At 38.5% G+C, this 18,442-nt stretch overlaps 1 protein-coding gene across 3 annotated transcripts in view; it reads left to right on the forward strand.

The window, feature by feature from the left end:
- Positions 1-18,442, forward strand: part of LOC125454746 (proteasome activator complex subunit 4) — a 157,584-nt gene that overhangs the window by 20,924 nt on the left and 118,218 nt on the right. For 2 of the 3 annotated variants that reach the window (XM_048535892.2, XM_048535895.2), the window contains exons 2-6: positions 3,394-3,534; positions 7,945-8,061; positions 14,976-15,035; positions 15,995-16,039; positions 17,921-18,070. In XM_048535892.2, coding sequence (XP_048391849.1) covers positions 3,394-3,534; positions 7,945-8,061; positions 14,976-15,035; positions 15,995-16,039; positions 17,921-18,070 — 513 coding nt within the window. The remainder of the gene's footprint in view (positions 1-3,393; positions 3,535-7,944; positions 8,062-14,975; positions 15,036-15,994; positions 16,040-17,920; positions 18,071-18,442) is intronic. The other variant, XM_048535893.2, reaches the window with a different exon arrangement.

Consider the following 18,442-nt stretch of genomic DNA (forward strand, 5'->3'; position numbering starts at 1 on the left):
CCAGTTTTAGTTTTGTCTAGTCTTCTAATTATTGCTGAATTTTCTTTCAATTTGATACCATCTTTAACTGCCTTAGTTGGTTATGGATGCTGCATCTTTTGAAAGTCTTTTTACTCAAATTGTGTCTTTATTTAATGTTAGGAAATGACTCCTTAAATGTTTGGTGCTACATTTCTACTGACCCTTCCCCAGTCTGTATTGGCGTTTCAGTGACCAGTGCCTGCATTGCATAGGAAATTCTTAAAAGCAATTCCCGTTATAAATGTGTGTATTGTACGACAGTAAATAAACTATTTTCCAATGTTGACCTCATTTTAACAGTTAATAATTAATCCTAGATACCAACGAGAATAAAATCGTTGCAAAGCAGCATAGTAATGTTTGGTGAATATTAAATGTTCAGTGTTCAATTTTTATACTTCATATCAGTTTGAAAATTTTGTTTGCAAGTGCAGGTTGAGAATTTGATGTCTAATGTTGGGAGACCTGCATGTTGCAGAAACAAAGCATGTTAGCATTGGCCTCTGGCTGTAGTTTTAAGAAACCAGGTGAAGCGACCATGGGCAGGAATGCATGACCAGGAGAGGGAGCGAGAAAGGTGGTGGGGTGGGGAGAAAAAGATATGGGATGTGCAGGACTGAATGCCATTTGACACTGCAGAATGCATTCTGAGGATGTGAAGCTCATGACCCAATTTGCTGTGTTCATGGCCGTATTGTCATAAGACAAGTTTAGTAACCACTGGTTTTCGGATGGGGGAAGGTGGAAACTAGTATCTGTTAAAAAAAAAGAAAAAAAAAAAAACACACCTGTGTTATAGGTGTGAAACTATAAACGTACAATAAAACTCAAGTCTTTGAAAGCTTTTTAAGGCCTAATGCAACTGTGTGTATCTGTCAAACTAAATTGAGTGAAATTGCAAGTATTACTATATAGAGTTGTAGAGAGAGGTATGGATATGGTTTCCAGTGAGCCAATACTCACTAGCTGCAATTGAAAGAGAAGTTGAGGATTCAAACAAAAGGAAAATCAGTCGTGATTGGTGTTGAAATCTGGCCTGAGGGAGCCTCGAAGAAAGCTGGAGAAGAAACGAGATGATGTCAACAGCCCTATTAAGGTGGTGACATTGAATGAATTGACCAAAAAGTGATATTTGTTGCATAATTTATGATACAATAACATTTCAGGGAAGTAGCTTGCCTGCTTCTAGTATATGTTACCATGATCACCTGCTTCTAGGAAAATGTAGTAGCATGTAACGTGCAAGGAGACAGTGAAACGTTTCAGGCATTTCCTCGTCATGGGATGGGAAGTGGCTATCAATAGCATATGTGCTATAATCAGTTTATTTTCCATGACCTGTGTTCCAAACGTGTGTGTGTGTGTGAGAAACATTACCCATTTCACATTCAGGTTTTATTAATCTGTTGGTCTGACATGAATATTCAGTGCAGAGATAAGTTGGAATAAACTGAACATGCATTATTGTGCGTGTCAAGCACCAGCCAGATTTTCCTTTTAGAAATAGTTTAGAGAAATGTGTGGTTCATATTATTGCCTCCTAACTGCACAGTATCACTGTTTACAGCAGTGGGGAAGATAAAGGTAATTTGGCCCAGCACATTTTTGTTGTTTATACTCCACATTAGTTTTTTTCAAACATCATATTCTCATATCCTATTCTCCCTTGTACATTTATTTGGCTTCCCTTTTAAATGCTTGTAAACCGTTTACCTCAACCATTCCTGTGGAGTCTGACATTCCATTCTGTCAGCTAAGAAGTTATTCTCCAATTTCTAGCTGGATTTTTTAGGTACTGTCTTGTATTGATGACTCCTGAATCTGGTCTTGCCCACAAGTTGAAGCATCTTCAGTGTCTATTCCGTTAAACTTTCATAATGATAAAGGGCTGTTACAGGTCAGCACTGTCTTCCTGTTCTTTCCAGAAAAATGCCACAGCCTGTCCAATCATGCCTGATGGGCAAAGGATTTTAATCCTTGTATTATTCCCACAACTCTTCGAAGGAGGGTTTTTTAACCTTCCACAGTAATTGTCCTGATCAAAATGAAAACTTATATCCTGTATGATTGTGAGCATCACACCTTGATCTGTCTGCAGTCTTTGACAATACCTCACTGTTTTTTTCTAGTTAAGAACAATCCTAGCTAATTCTAATCCCATCTATCCAGCTGTAGCCAGCAGATCTGTTGCAAAGGCTGCTTTCCCCTCTCTTGCACGGCTTACTTTAAAGTTCCCCAAGGATCTAATCTTCCATTTCCTATTTTTAATGTGTATGTTGACCTTAGTGACATCATCTGAAAATGCAATGCCACATTGCAAGTAAATCAAGCACAAACTCACTATTGCCTCTTGTTTGACCAGTGAAATACTGGGCAAAATCAACGCTTTTACTCTGGTAACCTGCCTGAGTACATTGGATTGTTTGCAACCTTAACTATTAATTTGACTCTGAATAAAACTTCATGCTCTTGCTATTACCAGGACTGCTTTCTTCTATCTTGATGACATCACCCCATCTGCCTCTGCTTCGGGCTATATACTGCTCAAGCCCACATCTGTGCCTTTGTTTCTGCCAGACTGAATTATTCCAGTTCTACCCTGTTTGGCCTCCAGCCTTCCATTCTACACGAACTTGAGTCAACCAAAGCTGTCTTGCCTATATGCTACCTTGATTGAAGCCCTGTCTGCCAATCACCCCTGTGGTCACTTGACCTACTTTGACTCCTGATCTGGCAATGCCTTCATTTTCTTTGTCATTGTTTTCAGACGCCTCCAAGACCTCCCTTCTTGTTTTATCTGTAAAAGCCTCCAGTACCAGGCCCAAAACCCTCCAATATGTATGTGCTCATCTAATTCTGGCTAATTGAGTATCTGTGATATTAATTATTCCAATTTTCACGGACGTGTTATCGTTTGCTTAGACTTTAAACTCCAGAGCACTCACCCGTTGCTGCTGTTCCTCTGTACCAGCTTTTTTTTCTTTTAAGATGCACATCAAAATCATGACCTAATTGTCTTCCTCTAACTTTTGTAATGTCTCTGAAATTCTTTAGAATGCTTTATTAGGATAAAGGCTATATCAACACAAGTTCTCATCCTTGCATGTGAATCTTGTCATGGCCTTACACCCAATAACTTTGCAATTTCCATGCTTCTCCAACCATAGCCCATTGTTCACCCTTGATATTTATTTCTCTACCATTGGCAGTCAAGTCTCTAGCTGCCGGAGTACGAAAACGATCGTTTTTCAGGTGGTTGAGTCCACAATTTTGTACCACTTACAAAAATGTGATGTCGGTCTCCTGTTTACTACTTCTAAAATTTTGTGCCTATTTGTGGAATATTTATCAATTTTTTTTGTTGTTTTCCAGATATATCCGATTATATGGAAGAAAATTCAGTAAAGAAGATCATGTTCTATTTGTCAAGCTGGTATATGAATTGGTTGTCATGCCTAAACTTGAGATTAGCATGATGCAAGGATTCACACGCTTGTTAATCAGTTTACTCAAGTAAGTTAGTTTATGTACTCCAGTCAGTATAAATTTCGAGAACAATCGTTACTGCAAACAATCGCTGACCATTAATAAGTACACTTAAGTTCTAGACTACTTTTCTTGGAACTGGGCTTTAGTGGATATTTGATAATGGATGCTTTTCAGATAGGTAACTGGTGTAGTGATACTCAAGAATCAGTTTACAATCATTACTACCTAAAACTTTTACTCTTGCCCTAGATGTCTGTGTTGAGCAGCAATATAAAGTTTGCAAATGACACTTGGGGATGGAATAGATGGTGAAGAACATTATTTTGGATTTCAAGGTGACAAGATGATTAAACTTGCAGAAGCATGGGAAATGTAGTTCAATGTGACATTATGAACTTTGGGTGTATTAATACGAAAAGTCACATACTACAAATGACACCTGAATGACAGTGAATGATAGAGGCATAGAATATTAAATCAGAGATCATGTAAGAATTTTGTAATCACTAATTAGGCAGTTCAGAATGTGACAATGCAAAAAATGTGTAAAGACCTTTAGAAAGAGTACTGGAAAGATATTTTTGGGATTTTTAACTGGGGATGATCAGCTTCAGTTAAAAATAGGCTGGAAAGTTAGAACTGTTCTTGGAGACTGAAGGTTAAGTAGTATTCTAATGAACGTTTTTAAGATTAGATAAGGTTTTGATAGAGCATATTAAGAGAAACTGCTGCTTAGGACTGAACTTCTAAGTTCACTTTTTTTTTCGATTTATGCACAAGGACTTGCAAATCCTTCTTTGCTATAGCTTTCTGCAGTCTTTCTCCAATTATGTACAACTTCCTCCACTTATATCCTCTATTCTTCCTGTCCAAGTGCATAACCTCACATTTCATACATAATATTTCATTTGCTGAATTTTCATTCTCTCTTTGACCATCCCTGTAAATCCCTTGTATCGTCTTAAGGACAGCCTGGTTGCTCAGTGGTTAACACTTCAGCTTCACAGATTCAGATTCAATTCTAGCCTCTGGTGTCTGTGCAAACTCCCTCAAATTCTCCTTGCGTGCATGTGGGTTTCCTCCCACTGTCCAGAGATGTGCGGACTAGGGAGTTTGGCCATGCTGAATTGCCCATAATGTCCAGGGATGTGTAGACTAAGTGGATTAGCCATGGGGAATGCAGGGTTGCAGGGACAGGGTAGGTGTGTGGGTTTGGGTGAGATACAATTCAGAGGGTCGCTTTGGACTTGATGGGCTGAATGGCCTGCTTCCACACGGTAGGGATTCTCTGATTCTCACCACTTGCCTTTCCGCCTATTTTTGTCATTTGAAAAATTGGTGACATACATTTTCTTTCGCTGTTCAAGTCATTAAAATATATTGAGAGTAATTAAGACCTTCACACTGATTCTTGTGGCAATTACTGGTTGCAGGTTGTCATCCTGAAAGTTCCCACTATATCCTAGTTCTGTCTTTTATTAGTAAGCCTATCCCCTCTAATCAAGTTAAAATGCCGTTCTAATACTAGGGCTTTTACCTTAAGTAACTTGTTTGTAGTACCTTTTATTACATACCTTTTGAAATTGAAGTATATTATATCAATTGCTTCCCCTTTATCTACTCTGCTTGTTACCACTCAAAAAACTGTAATTCTTTGATGGCATGATTTCCTTTCACAAGGCTGTGCTGACTCAGTTTCAATATATTGTTTCTAAATGCCGTGCTATTTCATAATAATAGTCTAACGTTTTCCCGATCACAGATATTAAGCTAATTGATCTGCAGTTAACTGTTTTATGACTCCCTTTGAAAGGGGATATTGCACTAGCAATTTTTCAATCTACTTGAACTGTTCCAGAATCTAAGAATTCTGGAAGAACACTATCAATGTGCCCACTATTTTTGTGGCTGCTTCCTTTTGAAGTCCTGGAATGCAGCCGATGGGGTCCAGAGGATGTATCAATGTTTAGTGTCATTGGTTTTCCTTGTATTTTTCTCTGGGGATAATTGCTATATGTTACAATTTCTGTGGTCACTTGTATGTAGTATTGGAAGTAATCAGGGGTTACTATTTTGAGGTCCTGATTGCCAACTTCGAAATTTCCAAACCAGGTTTTGGTACCAGTATGACCATGATCTCTGATAATGGGAACTGCAGATGCTGACCATGATCTCTGGCTGTTCACCATGCACACTCTTACTTACCTGTATATGTATTGTCGTGTGGCCATGCTGCAGAAGCACTTGTGATTTCCCTGAACGAGTGAATCCCCATCGCTACAGTTCTCCCACTTTAGTCCTATATGGTGGTCTTAGCTTGGCTGCTACTGCATGTCACGAAGGCAATATTGCCTTCATCTGTCTCCAGAATGTAAAACCATTTGGCAAGCAGACCTTGGGACGCCTGCTGTGGATCACCTATCTACCTACATGCCCCAATCTTGCGGTATGACCATCTGTCTAAATGGGCTATCTGCATTATTTTCTGTCTCATGGATACACCATAGTCTCCAGCCACCAGTTGAGATCTGAAACTTAAGTTCGTGCAGCCAGTGTCAGTTCCTGCTCATGTGCTTATCTACTCTCATTACTGTGACCCTCAGGATAGTTCTTTCAATTTTCATCTTGACGATAATGATCACTTGTTTCCCAGTCAGTAATGTTCCATGATCACCCCATAGGATATAAAGTAGGAAACAACGTCTACCATTATTAAAAAGAAAACAGTTGTAGTTCTCAATGCTGAAGATTGTTTTGAGGTGAGCTTTAATTTGTTTCTGAAAATCTCACCATTGACTTATCTTTATAGTGGGAATGTGTGAACTACATAGTTACAGATTTGTTAAACCTTTTCTGCAGTGTGGGGGTAGAGCTTCTTATGAGTAACTGCTGTCTGTCCTCTATTCTCTGTATTGCAACAATGCTATGACCTATCTGTACGAAAGGACATTGTTGACATCACTCAGATCACATTTTGATTTGATTTGGTTTTCAATTCACATTTTTAAAAAAAATATATTTGAATTTGTTATTTGGGTGTAGTTACGAATTCAACTTCTTTAAATAGAAAATAATGCTGTAACAATTGCTGCACCCAATTTCTGTTAAACACGTTTAATATCTTTATAACTAAAAGTTATATCTCTGCAAATCTCCACAATTTCCTCCAACTTGAAGAAGCTGTTCATGACCTGTTGAATTTCTGATTATTTTTGGTCTCAGTTGTATTCCTGTGACTGTTGCATTTAACTTGTTTATCACTTCTTTCTTTCCATTTCTTCCTTTTCTGCAAGTGCTTTAGTGATTTCTTTAATCAACTATTCCTCTGATATGATCTACACAGCTGCACCTTTTAAATTGTTGTTTGCGTTCACTGATCAGGATAACACTTCTGCAGCAATAGTACACATCCCACCAATAATTTAAATCCTCTCTCGTTCTTTCAGGAGCATATTCAGGTTAAGGAAGACAACAAGCATTTTTTTAAAGTGTAAAGCACAGCTTCTGAGCACCCAGCCCTCGCAAAAAAAAGTATCTTTTCAGGCTTTTCTCATTTAGATGTTTTACCATATAGCTTACTATATTTTCTCAACCAAAGCAGAAGTTGCTGGGAGAACTCGGCAGGTTTGGAAGCATCTGTAGAGAGAAAACAAAGTTAATGTTTTGGATTCAGTGATCAATCTTCAGGATCTGAACCTGAAACATTAACATTAGCTTTGCTTTCTCTTCACAGATGCTGCCAGGTTTACCAAGTTTTCCCAGCAATTTGTGTTTTGCTTCTGATATCTAGTATCTGCACTTTGTTTTTTCCTGTTGTTTTTAGTCTCTTGTTTAAATTCGTTACAATTGGCAGCCCTGATTAATATCTCCTTTTGTGATTATCCACATGGTATATGTTCTGCGTTTGTCAAAATGAACGCAGATAAAATAGGTAGCTAAAGGGGCCTAGGTATAGTTGCTTAGAAGTGATATTCTGAGTGAACACTGATTTAGAAATCCAATCAACACAAGTGCATAAAATGAGTGATACAGGCAGCAATATGGAGAACAAACCAATTGTTGTAGAAGAATGGGTTGCAAAAAAAAATAAGCTGAAAAGAGCTTTAAAAAATGTGTAAAGTTCATTTTTTTTCTTTTAAATAGTGGGTAGGGGAAAGAATTAAAAATGATCATTTCTGCCATAATAGCGCTAAGGGAACTTGGTTTCTAACATAGATATAAATGCATAATGTGGAAACCGATTTGAAAAATTCATTTTACTTTGTGGCTTATGATGCAGTTTGAATATACAATCAAGAGTAAGCCATTCAGCACTTGAGCTTTCTCCACAGTTTCGTCCTTTGGTTATTAGGCAAATGCCTGAAATCTTTGCAATCTATTTATTCACATTCAGTTAAATGTTTGTAATTTGTTTCTTTCATCTATATCACTTAGAAAAAAAGAGCTCTTATCAAGGGAAGATTTGCAGCTGCCTTGGAGACCATTGTATGAAATGATGGAAAGAATTTTGTACTCAAAGACAGAGCACCTTGGGCTAAATTGGTTTCCAAAGTAAGTGGATGTTTTTGTATTGCTGCAATATTTAAATTAGAATTTTGCTGTGTTTTTTTAAATGGCATTTTCCTTTCTGCTATTTGGCTCCCCATTATTAAAGAGCATTTTTCGGTTAAGGGGGAAAGAGATAAGTCAGGCTTGCTCCTATTTTTGTTCTCTAGCAGGTTCAGCAAAGTGAATCATTCACACGCATCATTATATGCTTTTGTTATGTGTTTTGTGTTTTCTGTTTTCTAGTTAATGGTTTGCAGGCTATGTAGCAGTGACCACGTAGTAAAGTGTATTTCCTCCGGTTGTGTGCCTCCGATTTTACTCCTAGGCTTATGCAATGTGCTAGTCCCAGCAACAGAGGGCGCAATGACATAGGGATGAACAGGTTCCCTCTTTGATAACTGACAACGTTGTAGCAGGTGAACAAATGAGGCAGATATCTGGGAGGCAGAAGTGGGGGTCTCCAGCAGTTACAGCAAGCATGTTACTGCAATTGGCTTCCAAAAGTAATTGATGTATTTCCTCACAAGGCAAACTATCATCCTCACTAATGGAGTACTGACAGCAGACTCACTGTGAAAGCCCAGGTGCTAGTCAATACTTGTTTGGTCAAGTTTGCTTCCTTCAAAGAAAGTGAAATTATTCCCAAAGTGAGTAGACACTATTGAGTTTTAGTATACCTCTGTGGACCTGACTATTCTGCTCAATTCCAATGGTAGGGGATGATGGGAATATTGCCTGCTACTATTATTTGTGTTCCATGTGCTATAATTCTGAAAACCACTAAATTTAAATTTTTAAGTTCCTATTAGAAATCCCAAAACGCAGTCCTGAAACTCAAAAGAAGACTAGTACTTGACTGCTTGGAAATGGTAAATAATTGGTGCCATTTTCTGAGTATAGATTGCTGACCATGATCAAAATAAGGTTCATAACAGGGATAGTACCTTTTATAATGAGGCTGTCTGCGCAAGCTAAGATATATGCGGCTAGTGTATTGAGGTAATCGGAACTATTCAGAACAGCATTGATAAAACCAGCACAAATATTTAGTGGGGGAGAAAATAACCATGATTTGACATTTCATAACATGAAAGTAGAAGAAATAACATCAATAGTAGGCCATTTGACCTTTTAGGTGCTCTCGACTTGTTAAGATCATGGCTGATCTTCATCTTCAACTCCACTTTCTGCATGATCTGCATATTCCTTAGTGCATTTGCACCCATATGTCGATTTTCTGTCTTGAATGTACTCAACAACTGTGATCTGTAGAAGGTTCTAAAAATTCACCATCTTTTGAACAACTTTCTCATCTTCTCTGTCGGAAGTGGCCTGCCCATATTTGGAGACTGAACCTGTGCTCTAGACTTGTCAGCCAGGTTTGCATTTTCTCAGCATCTTCCCTATCAAGCTCATTAAGATTCTTGTGTTTCAATTAGATCCCTTAAATTTAAAGAAAAAAGAAATTCATGCAAGCGGGTGTCAGCTTCACCTGTTGGGGCCAGTGTTTATTGTCCAACATGGATACCCTTGAGAAAGTGGCGGTCAGCTGCCTCGTTGAACACTGCTGTTGATTTAGAGTAGGTAGATCTGCAACGCAGTTAGGGAGGGAGTTCCAGGATTTTGATCCTGTGACAGTGATGGACTGGAGATACACTAACAAGTCATGATGGTGAATGGCTTGGAGAAGATAATATGGCTGACGTATTCCATGTATTTCCTGCCCTTGTTAATTTCTGCAGTGCATCTTGTAGATGATACACACCTTCACTACTGTGCGTTGGTGGTGAAGGGAATGAATGTTTGGCTGTGGTGCTGATTTAAGCATGTTGCTTTGCCCTGAATGTTGTTAAGCTTTTTGAGTGTTAGAAATTAACTCATCCACACAACTGGGGGGCTATTCCATCATGCGCCTGACTTGTGCCTTCCAGATGGTGGACAGGCATTGGGAGTGAAGAGGTGAATTACTGCAGGATTTTTTGCCTGCGATCTGATGTTGGAACCACAGTATGAATGGCTTATTGCAGTTCAGTTTCTAGTCAGTGGTAATGATTTGAATACGCATTAAAATATACTATGGCCAAATAATCAGATAACACTAAAATAAGTGGGGTTGTAATTTGAAGTAAAGAAACAAGAAATCCATAAATGGATATGGATAGGCTAGGTGATTGGGCCAAAATATTCTGGATGGAGTTAAATGTGAATAAGTGTGAGGTTATTCACTTTGGGAAGAATTAAAAAGCAACTTATTAGCTAAATGGAACAAATCTTCAAAATGCTTTTGTGAAAAGGGATCAGGATATCCTTGTGCATGAGTTGCAGAAGACTAGTATGCAGGCATGTTAGCAAATAAGGACAGAGAATTTTGGCATTTTTGTTAAAAGAATGGAGTGTAATAGCAGGAAAGTGTAATTGCTATTTGACCCTTCTGCTTGAAGAAGGATTTATTTTATGATGTATTTTAGAGAGTGTTCACTAGGTTAATTCCTGAGATGAAAGGCTTGCTTCATAAAGAGAGAGTGAACAGCTTAGGCCTATCCTCACTGGAGTTTGTAAGTATGAGATGGTAAAGGGGTTTGACAAAATAGATTTGGAGCTCTTTCCCTTGTGAAGCAATCTAGAACAAAAAGGCGTAATTTTAGGGTGAATGTAGAAAACTTAAAATAGATGAGGGGGAATTAGCACACTCCTCAAAGCATTGCACATCTGTGGAATTTACTATCCCAGAGTGCGATGGATGCTGGAACACTGAATAAATCGAAGGAGGGGGATAGAGATTTTTAAGCGAAGAATTATGGGAGTTGGTAGGAAAGTGGTGTTGTAGTCAAATTGAGGTTGGCAATTATTGTATTTGGTGGTGAAGCAGGCTTGAGTTGCTTATTCCTGTTCTTAGCCCTCATGTTCTTAATGAAAATCTCAGGATGTGGATGGTGGAAGATGTAATGATGGCTGGGCTGATGAATGTCAAGAGGTTAGATTCTATCCAAGAGGTGGTCATTTCCCGGCACTTGTGTGGCGGAATGTTACTTGCTATTTCTCAGTCAAAGCTTGGATACCACCTTGGTATTAAGGCGTTTGGATAAGGACTGCTTCACTGAGTTGCAAATGGTACTGAAAATTTTGTAATCATTGGTGAGCATATCCATTTCTGACCTTGGAATGGAAGGCAAGTCATTGATGGAAGAGATGAAAATGTTTGGGTCTATGACAATACTATGAAGAGATGACAAACCTCCACCATCCACAGCTATCTTTTTGTTAGGTATCCCTCTAACTAGCAGAGAATTTTAGCACTGATTCTGATTGAGGGTAGTTTTACTTAGGCACCTTGATGCCATGCTTTGTTAAATACAGCATTGACGTTAAGGACAGTCATTGTAGTCTTTTCTCAATGTATGAAGCAACGCTGAAAGCCCTAGCAGAATGCAAACTGAGTATCAGTTAGCAGGGTATTGCTAAGGAGGTACAGCTTGACAGCACTGTAGATGACCCCTTCTTTTGCTTTTTGACCATTGGGTCAGTAATGTGTTGGAAACAAAAACAAAGTGCTGGAGGAACTTGGCGGGTCTGGCAGCATCAATAGTGCATCTGAGTTTCTGCAGCGCTTTGTTTTTCAGATCTAGAATATCCACAGTTATTTGTTTCTGTCCTTTTTGTGTACCAGACATATCTGGGTAATTTTCCATATTGCTGGGTAGATACCAGTGTCGTAATTGTACTATCACAGATTTATAGCTTGGGTTGTGGGTGAGGTTGTTGACTTGCTTGCCAAGCTGGCTTGTTTTTGTTCAGACGTTTCATCATGCAAGGTAACATCATCAGTGGGGCCTCCTATGAAGTTGTTAAACTGTAGCGTAACTATAGTAACCCAAGCCAAGCAGACACAAATGGGAATTCCTGGAAGTATGGTTCTCAACCCATAATGCAATCAACAAATGTGTAGAATTAAGCCCCATATACAAACCTATACAGATCAAAACTGAAAATGACACCACTCACCATAATGGACCGCACAGCATAAATTCCAAGCAGAGTAGAGCAACATTGCGACGTCAGAGGCCTGACTGATTGTTACCTAGCACGGTGACGTAATGTCTGAATGAAAACAAGCTAGCTCAGTGAGCAAGTCAACAACCTCACCCACAACCCAAGCTATAAATCTGTGATAAAACTTTAAGCTTGGCTTATGACTTGGCAAGCTCTGGAGTGCCTTCAGTACTATCACTGGAATATTGAGGGTTTGTAGCTTTTGTAGCTTCACCTGTTTCTTTGGATTACATGGGGTAAATTTGAATATTCTGAAAAGTTACACGTTTGATGCTGGAGCCATACAGAGAACCCTGACATGGATCATTCACTCAGCAGTTCAGGCTGCAGATTGTTGCAAATTTCTTTTCCCTCTGCTGGGCTCCTTACTCTGATATTCATGGATCCTTCTCCAGTGGTTTTTTATTTGTCCACAATCATTCATGACTGGATGTGGCAGGACTGCTATGCTTTGATTTATTTGTTATGAAATCATTTAGTCTTGTCTATCAGTGTTGCTTATGCTATTTGGCACACAAGTTGTCCTCTGCAGTTCCAAAGAATAGTCATGGAACACATCTTTTAACTATCCACACATGTTGCCAGAGCTCCTGCAATTCTCCAGCACTTTATTTTTATTTCAGATCTGCAGGATTTTTTTTTTCAACTTCACTAGGTTGGCACCTTATTTTTTGGTGCTGCTCCTGTCATGCTCCCCTGCACTCTTGATTTAACTCATTCCTTTGACCTGCATGAAAAAAATAGGCCCAGTCTAATTAACTCCCCACAACATTATCCAGTTACCCCAGAAAACGTTCAAGAAGGCCTTCCTTGTGCTTCCCGTAGGCACTTTGTCCTTAGATGAGTGTGAAACTGCCTACACTGCTTCAGGTTTGACCTCACCAGGGTCTTGTAGAATCAAATTAAATGTTCGTTATGTTCAGTCTGTTTTCTCTCTGTATATTGCCAGACCTGCTGAGTTTCTCCAATTTCTGTTTTTGTTCCTTTGTGACATTTATATTTAATACATAATAAAAGAAACATATCAGTTCTTTTGCTCTCTGATGAAGGGTCTAGGCCTGAAACGTCAGCTTTTGTGCTCCTGAGTTGCTGCTTGGCCTGCTGTGTTCATCCAGCCTCACATTTTATTATCTTGGAATCTCCAGCATCTGCAGTTCCCATTATCTCTGATATCAGTTCTTTTCCTGTTTTTGCTTGCCTGTAATTGCACATTAGCTTTCTGTACTTTGTGTATAAGGATTTCCAAATCCCTTGCATGTAACTGTTCCCAGGTCTCTCCATTCAGAAGGTGTTCATTTTTATTTTTCCTACCAAAGTGGACAATATCACACTTCCACTTTCCTCCTCAACTTCTTGGTCGGTCTTTGCTGAATTCTAAAATCCTCCTAAATCTTAGTCTTAAAACTCATCCTGGCAACATTTACGAATCTTTTATTGTAATCTGAAGCTGTCTTTAGCTGCTGGATTAGCTTTTGCCATAGTTTGATTATTTTTGGTAGATTCTTTCATGCCTTAATGTACATTTTCTGCAAACTTTGTGTTAATTTTGAAATGTTGGCTTGTTTATGGTCATGTCTTTGCATGTTGTTTCTCAAATTGCCTTGCCTAGCTTGCCGCTCATCAACCGTGTAGTTTTGAACTTAACTAAATAGTTTGAAGCAAAGTATATAATTCTATTACTCTATTGTCACTCTTCCATGAAGGCACATATATTATGAAGTTCTTCATGAACTCTTTCTCATTTCACATGTGAGGATCTAAAGTAACCTGTTCCCTCCTTTGTTTCTAATTTGCCCAAATAAAATGTTGAAAAACCGGCTGGTATATATCCCTACAAATTTGGATTTCCTGGGTCATATGAACATTAAAACCCTCTATGTTCACTGTATTTCCCTTATTTGTGTGCCACTAATGGCTTCATTCATACACTTTCCTTCACTAGGATTATTATTAAGGGATCAGTAAACAGCTCGTATCTAAGATTAAAAACCAAAAGAACTGTGGATACTGTAAATCAGAACAAAAACAAAGTTGCTGGAAAAGCTCAGCAGATTTGGCAGCACCTGTGGAGGAGAAAACAGAGTTAATATTTCAGGTTCGGGGACCCTTCCTCAGTTCTGAGGAAGGGTCCCCGAACCCGAAACATTAACTCTGTTTTCTCCTCCACAAGTGCTGCCAGATTTGCTGAGCTTATCCAGCAACTTTGTTTCCATGTCTAAGATTTCTGTTCTTGCTTTTTCTTGGTTGTACCTAAACTGACCCCTTGTTTTTCTGTGCAAAGATCTTTTCTGTTGTCTCTCTATCCGATTGTTTATCATCAGGACTACCCCTCTCTTTATTTTGCCTCTCACTTAAAAAAGTTAATTACATCAAAATATTTAGTTTCCAATCTTTGGTCATTTTGGATCCACATCTCCTTAATGTCTAAGTGCTCAAATCTGTTGACACTTTCCTATCGAATGTTGTAGTAATTACATTTCTTGACGAATTGCAAGGTGTGCTTAAGATTATTTTGAACGTACTTTCCATGATGAATTTCATTTGGCAACTGTTTGATAACAGACATCAAATTTAATTAACACCAATCTTTTATGACAAAGCTGCACCTTTTTCCCTTGATAGTTGCAAAATTGTTAACTGATGTGCAGTGCGACCTATTCTCAATGGTGCTGTGGAAACCATATTTTTGATTTACTGTTCAGCTCGAATGTACTTTTGAAAATGCATAAACTGAGGTGAGAAATTACTGTGTGAGCACCAATTAAATGTCAAAGACTGTCATGCACTCATATTGAGCGCTACTATGGCGGTGTTGATAATTTATTGATTTCTGTGCCCTGTTTTACCTATTTCTCTTTATTATTCAGTTCATTCCGACAAGGCTTCTCTTCCCCTAAATCGTGTGTGCTTAGTGTTTTGCATAGGTGGTAAGGAAGATATTTATGTTTGCCCGATCAATATTGCATGTTTTTTATAAATGTGGTGCTTATCACACAGATGTAACATTTTTACTAAAAAATACATCTTTTGTTGTGCATCATTTATTTAAAAACAAAATGATAACATTACACCACTATTGAGAATGTTGCACTGTGTTTAAATTTCTGTTTGAGATGGTTTGGGGCTGCTATCTGCATAATTGCCATATATGCCTTTCTAATAGTGTGGTGGAGTACTGCAATGAAGAACTTTTTAAAAGCATCTTGCATAGATTAAAATATTTGGTTACAAGTAACAGAAATAAAGTACAAAATCCTCTCTTTGCATATTTGCAGTCATTTGATTTCTTTGTTCATTTTCATATTCAAGACCACTACAGAAAATTGCATATGCTTGTTGAGAAGATTTGTTTGTAAGAAACTTGAATGTGAATTAACACCTTGAACAATGCAGCTATATTGGATTTTATGATATGACATTTGAGAAATTTTATTTGAACTTTGCCTTTGACAGTTAAAAAGTGAAAACAACCAAATTATCTCTTCCTGCATTTTTAGATAAGAAATTTGTTGCACTCTTGCTTTGGCAGTTTTTTGACATTTATGTTGACATTTTGTAGTTCTTAACTAAAGAGAAGATTAAAATGAAGTTGGGAATTACATGGCAAAGTAAACTAAAGAAACACTAATGAAGTATGTAAATTGGTATGAAGGTTTAATCCTGTTGGTTTGTACTGAAGCTTCCTATGCATTCTAAATAGTTATATTTTAATTGCTTAATGTCTGCCACGTTAATTTATGTGCAAGTAGTAGATGTAGTTATGAAAGATAGCTGGGGCAGTAGTAACTGATTTCTAATTGTTTTCAGATTTCACATGCAACATGAGCTATTGATGAACTGTTTTGGATATTGCTGCTTGAAATATTAATTCTCTTTCTCTCTCAAGCTCGATAGAAAATGTGTTGAAGACACTGGTGAAGTGTTGTCGACCGTAAGTGCAGATTTTCTTATAATATTGTTGGTGTATTTTAAATGTATTCATTTTGATTTCCTCCTTTGCTGTTTGAGTTATGACTTTTTTGTCTCCATATCAGTAGTTAAAGAACGTTTGTTTATGATTCAGTATTTAGGAACTTTCCATTTGTTTTTCATGAGCTGAACAGGTAGGTGGATTTAGACTGACCTTTTTTTTTTAGTAAGAATCTTTCGCTGAACAGGACTCAAACAGTTTTGGCAACCGTTGGGGAAGCTTGGAGAGTGCAATTATATAAAGGGCAACCAGATTATAAGGAAAAGCAGTACTTAAAGCTCTGATTGTTAACGTGCAACAATTTAATACCTCAGTACCTAATAGACTATCACATTTCAATCCACACCTCAAAAAAATGTGGATTGGACAGTCCATTCAAAGTAATTCCAGTTTTGAGGGTGGGCTGGGATCCATTCAGGAATTTCAGCCAATTATTTGGGTCTGTGAGACTTACCTCTTCACTTGCATTTTAAGTATTCTCCTTTTGCTTCATTCTATAATTATCTATTTGTAACCAGTATTTGGTTTGTAGTTGCTTCTGTTCCTGCTCTCTCACCATTTGCTTACGTTTTCACAGCAGAATTTATCTTTGGTAATGTCAACAGCTCCAGTCTCACTGTTTCTCCTTCATGTGCTGCTCCACGATGAAACTATGGCCCAGATATTCTGATGGCCACAAGTGTTTCTGAAGCACAGATTGGAAGTGTGGTTGGTGACCCTGCAGAATCCTCATTTGTAGTAGACTCAGAAGGATGTGCCCAGGAATTAGGAATTCTGCTGGACAGCTCACCAATGCCTGGAATCTTGCAAAAGTATACACTTAAACTTGGCGGATTGGACAATCCTGCCGCACTTTAGTAAATGTTTAATGAATTGCATCTCAGAGGTCTTACGCGCCGCCCCTTCCCCCCCAGACTCTGACTTAATGCGGACCTACTTAGAACATATAGGTTAGAGAGGCCTATTTCTCCTCTAACATCAGAATCCTTCTTTGCCCCAACTCGTTGGCTGCCAAAACCCATCCATGCCTTTATAAAGTCAATGATACAGAATGGAAACAGACCATTTGGTTCAACCAATCCATGCCAGACTATAAAAACCAAAAGTACTGCGGATGCTGTAAGTCAGAAACAAAAAAAAGTTGCTGGAAAAGCTCAGCAGGTCTGGCAGCATCCGTGGAGGAGAAAACCAGAGTTTCGGGTCCGGTGACCCTTTCTCCAAACTGATGGTGGCTGGGAAAACATCAGTTTATGTGCAGAAAATAGGGATGTGGGTGGGGTAGGGAGTAAATGATAGGATAGAGCCCAAAGAGGGAGGGAGACAGTTGGACAGACAAAGGAGTTGCTAACGATCGGGCTGGAAGAGTGAATAGTTGTTGCTGGGGACTGTTAGTAACTAACAACAGCGGGTGTATAGTGGCAGGCTGTGTGGTAAAAATGGGTCCGGAGGGCTGTAGGGCCCCCAAGCGGAAAATAAGGTGTTGTTCCTCCAGCTTGCGTTGGGTTTCTCTGGAACACTGTAGCTGGCTAGGGAGCAAGGTGGTGCATTGAAGTGGCAGGCAACAGGTAGTTCAGGGTCTTTTTTTATGAGCAGAACGTAGGTGTTCTGTGATGCTGCCTGGCCTGCCATTTCATCCAGCTCTATACCTTGTTACCTTGCATTCTATTGCTTGTTTGAATCCTACAGCTCTTTGAAGCTGATGTGAATAACTATTAAGGGGCAGATTAAATTCGATTGCTAAGTAGGTCCGGCTTTGAACATTTCAACACTTTATGCAAGAGTTCTGTTCATGATATTGTATTGGAGTTATTCTTTGTAACTAGAACTGTGCTTTTTGTTCAGGTATTTTCCAGATGAAGCTACCGCAGAGATGTTAGATGAATGGAAACCATTGATGTGTCCTTTTGATGTCACTATGCAGAAAGCAATCAGTTATTTTGAAATGTTTCTTCCTACCACCCTCCCTCCTCATCTGCATCATAGAGGATTCAAGTGAGTATGCTAATCTTTTATAATACTGTTTTTAGTTTTTTTTTCCTTCATTGGAATGTTTGTCCCTCTTTTGAACGCCTTTCTCAAGCTTTGAAAAGATATTCATTTCTTGGACCTTTGTGTTAAGACTCTTAAAGTGACTGGAGATGCATGAGCAATTGTGATTTAATCCTGATTTGTTCATTTTTTTGGAATAAGTACAGGTATTTTTGTTTAGCACTTCGATTTGATGGGCTGACCAACAGTGATAACCTTTGCTTTAAAATTTCATTGAAACAGCAGCTATAAATTTTAGAAATGATTATTGCATTTGACTAGTCTAGTAGAATTCTTAATATTGTGTAATGTGGGGAATGTAGCCATAGACCTTTG

This window comes from Stegostoma tigrinum, chromosome 9 (assembly GCF_030684315.1).
Source record: "Stegostoma tigrinum isolate sSteTig4 chromosome 9, sSteTig4.hap1, whole genome shotgun sequence".
Lineage (NCBI taxonomy): Eukaryota > Metazoa > Chordata > Chondrichthyes > Orectolobiformes > Stegostomatidae > Stegostoma > Stegostoma tigrinum.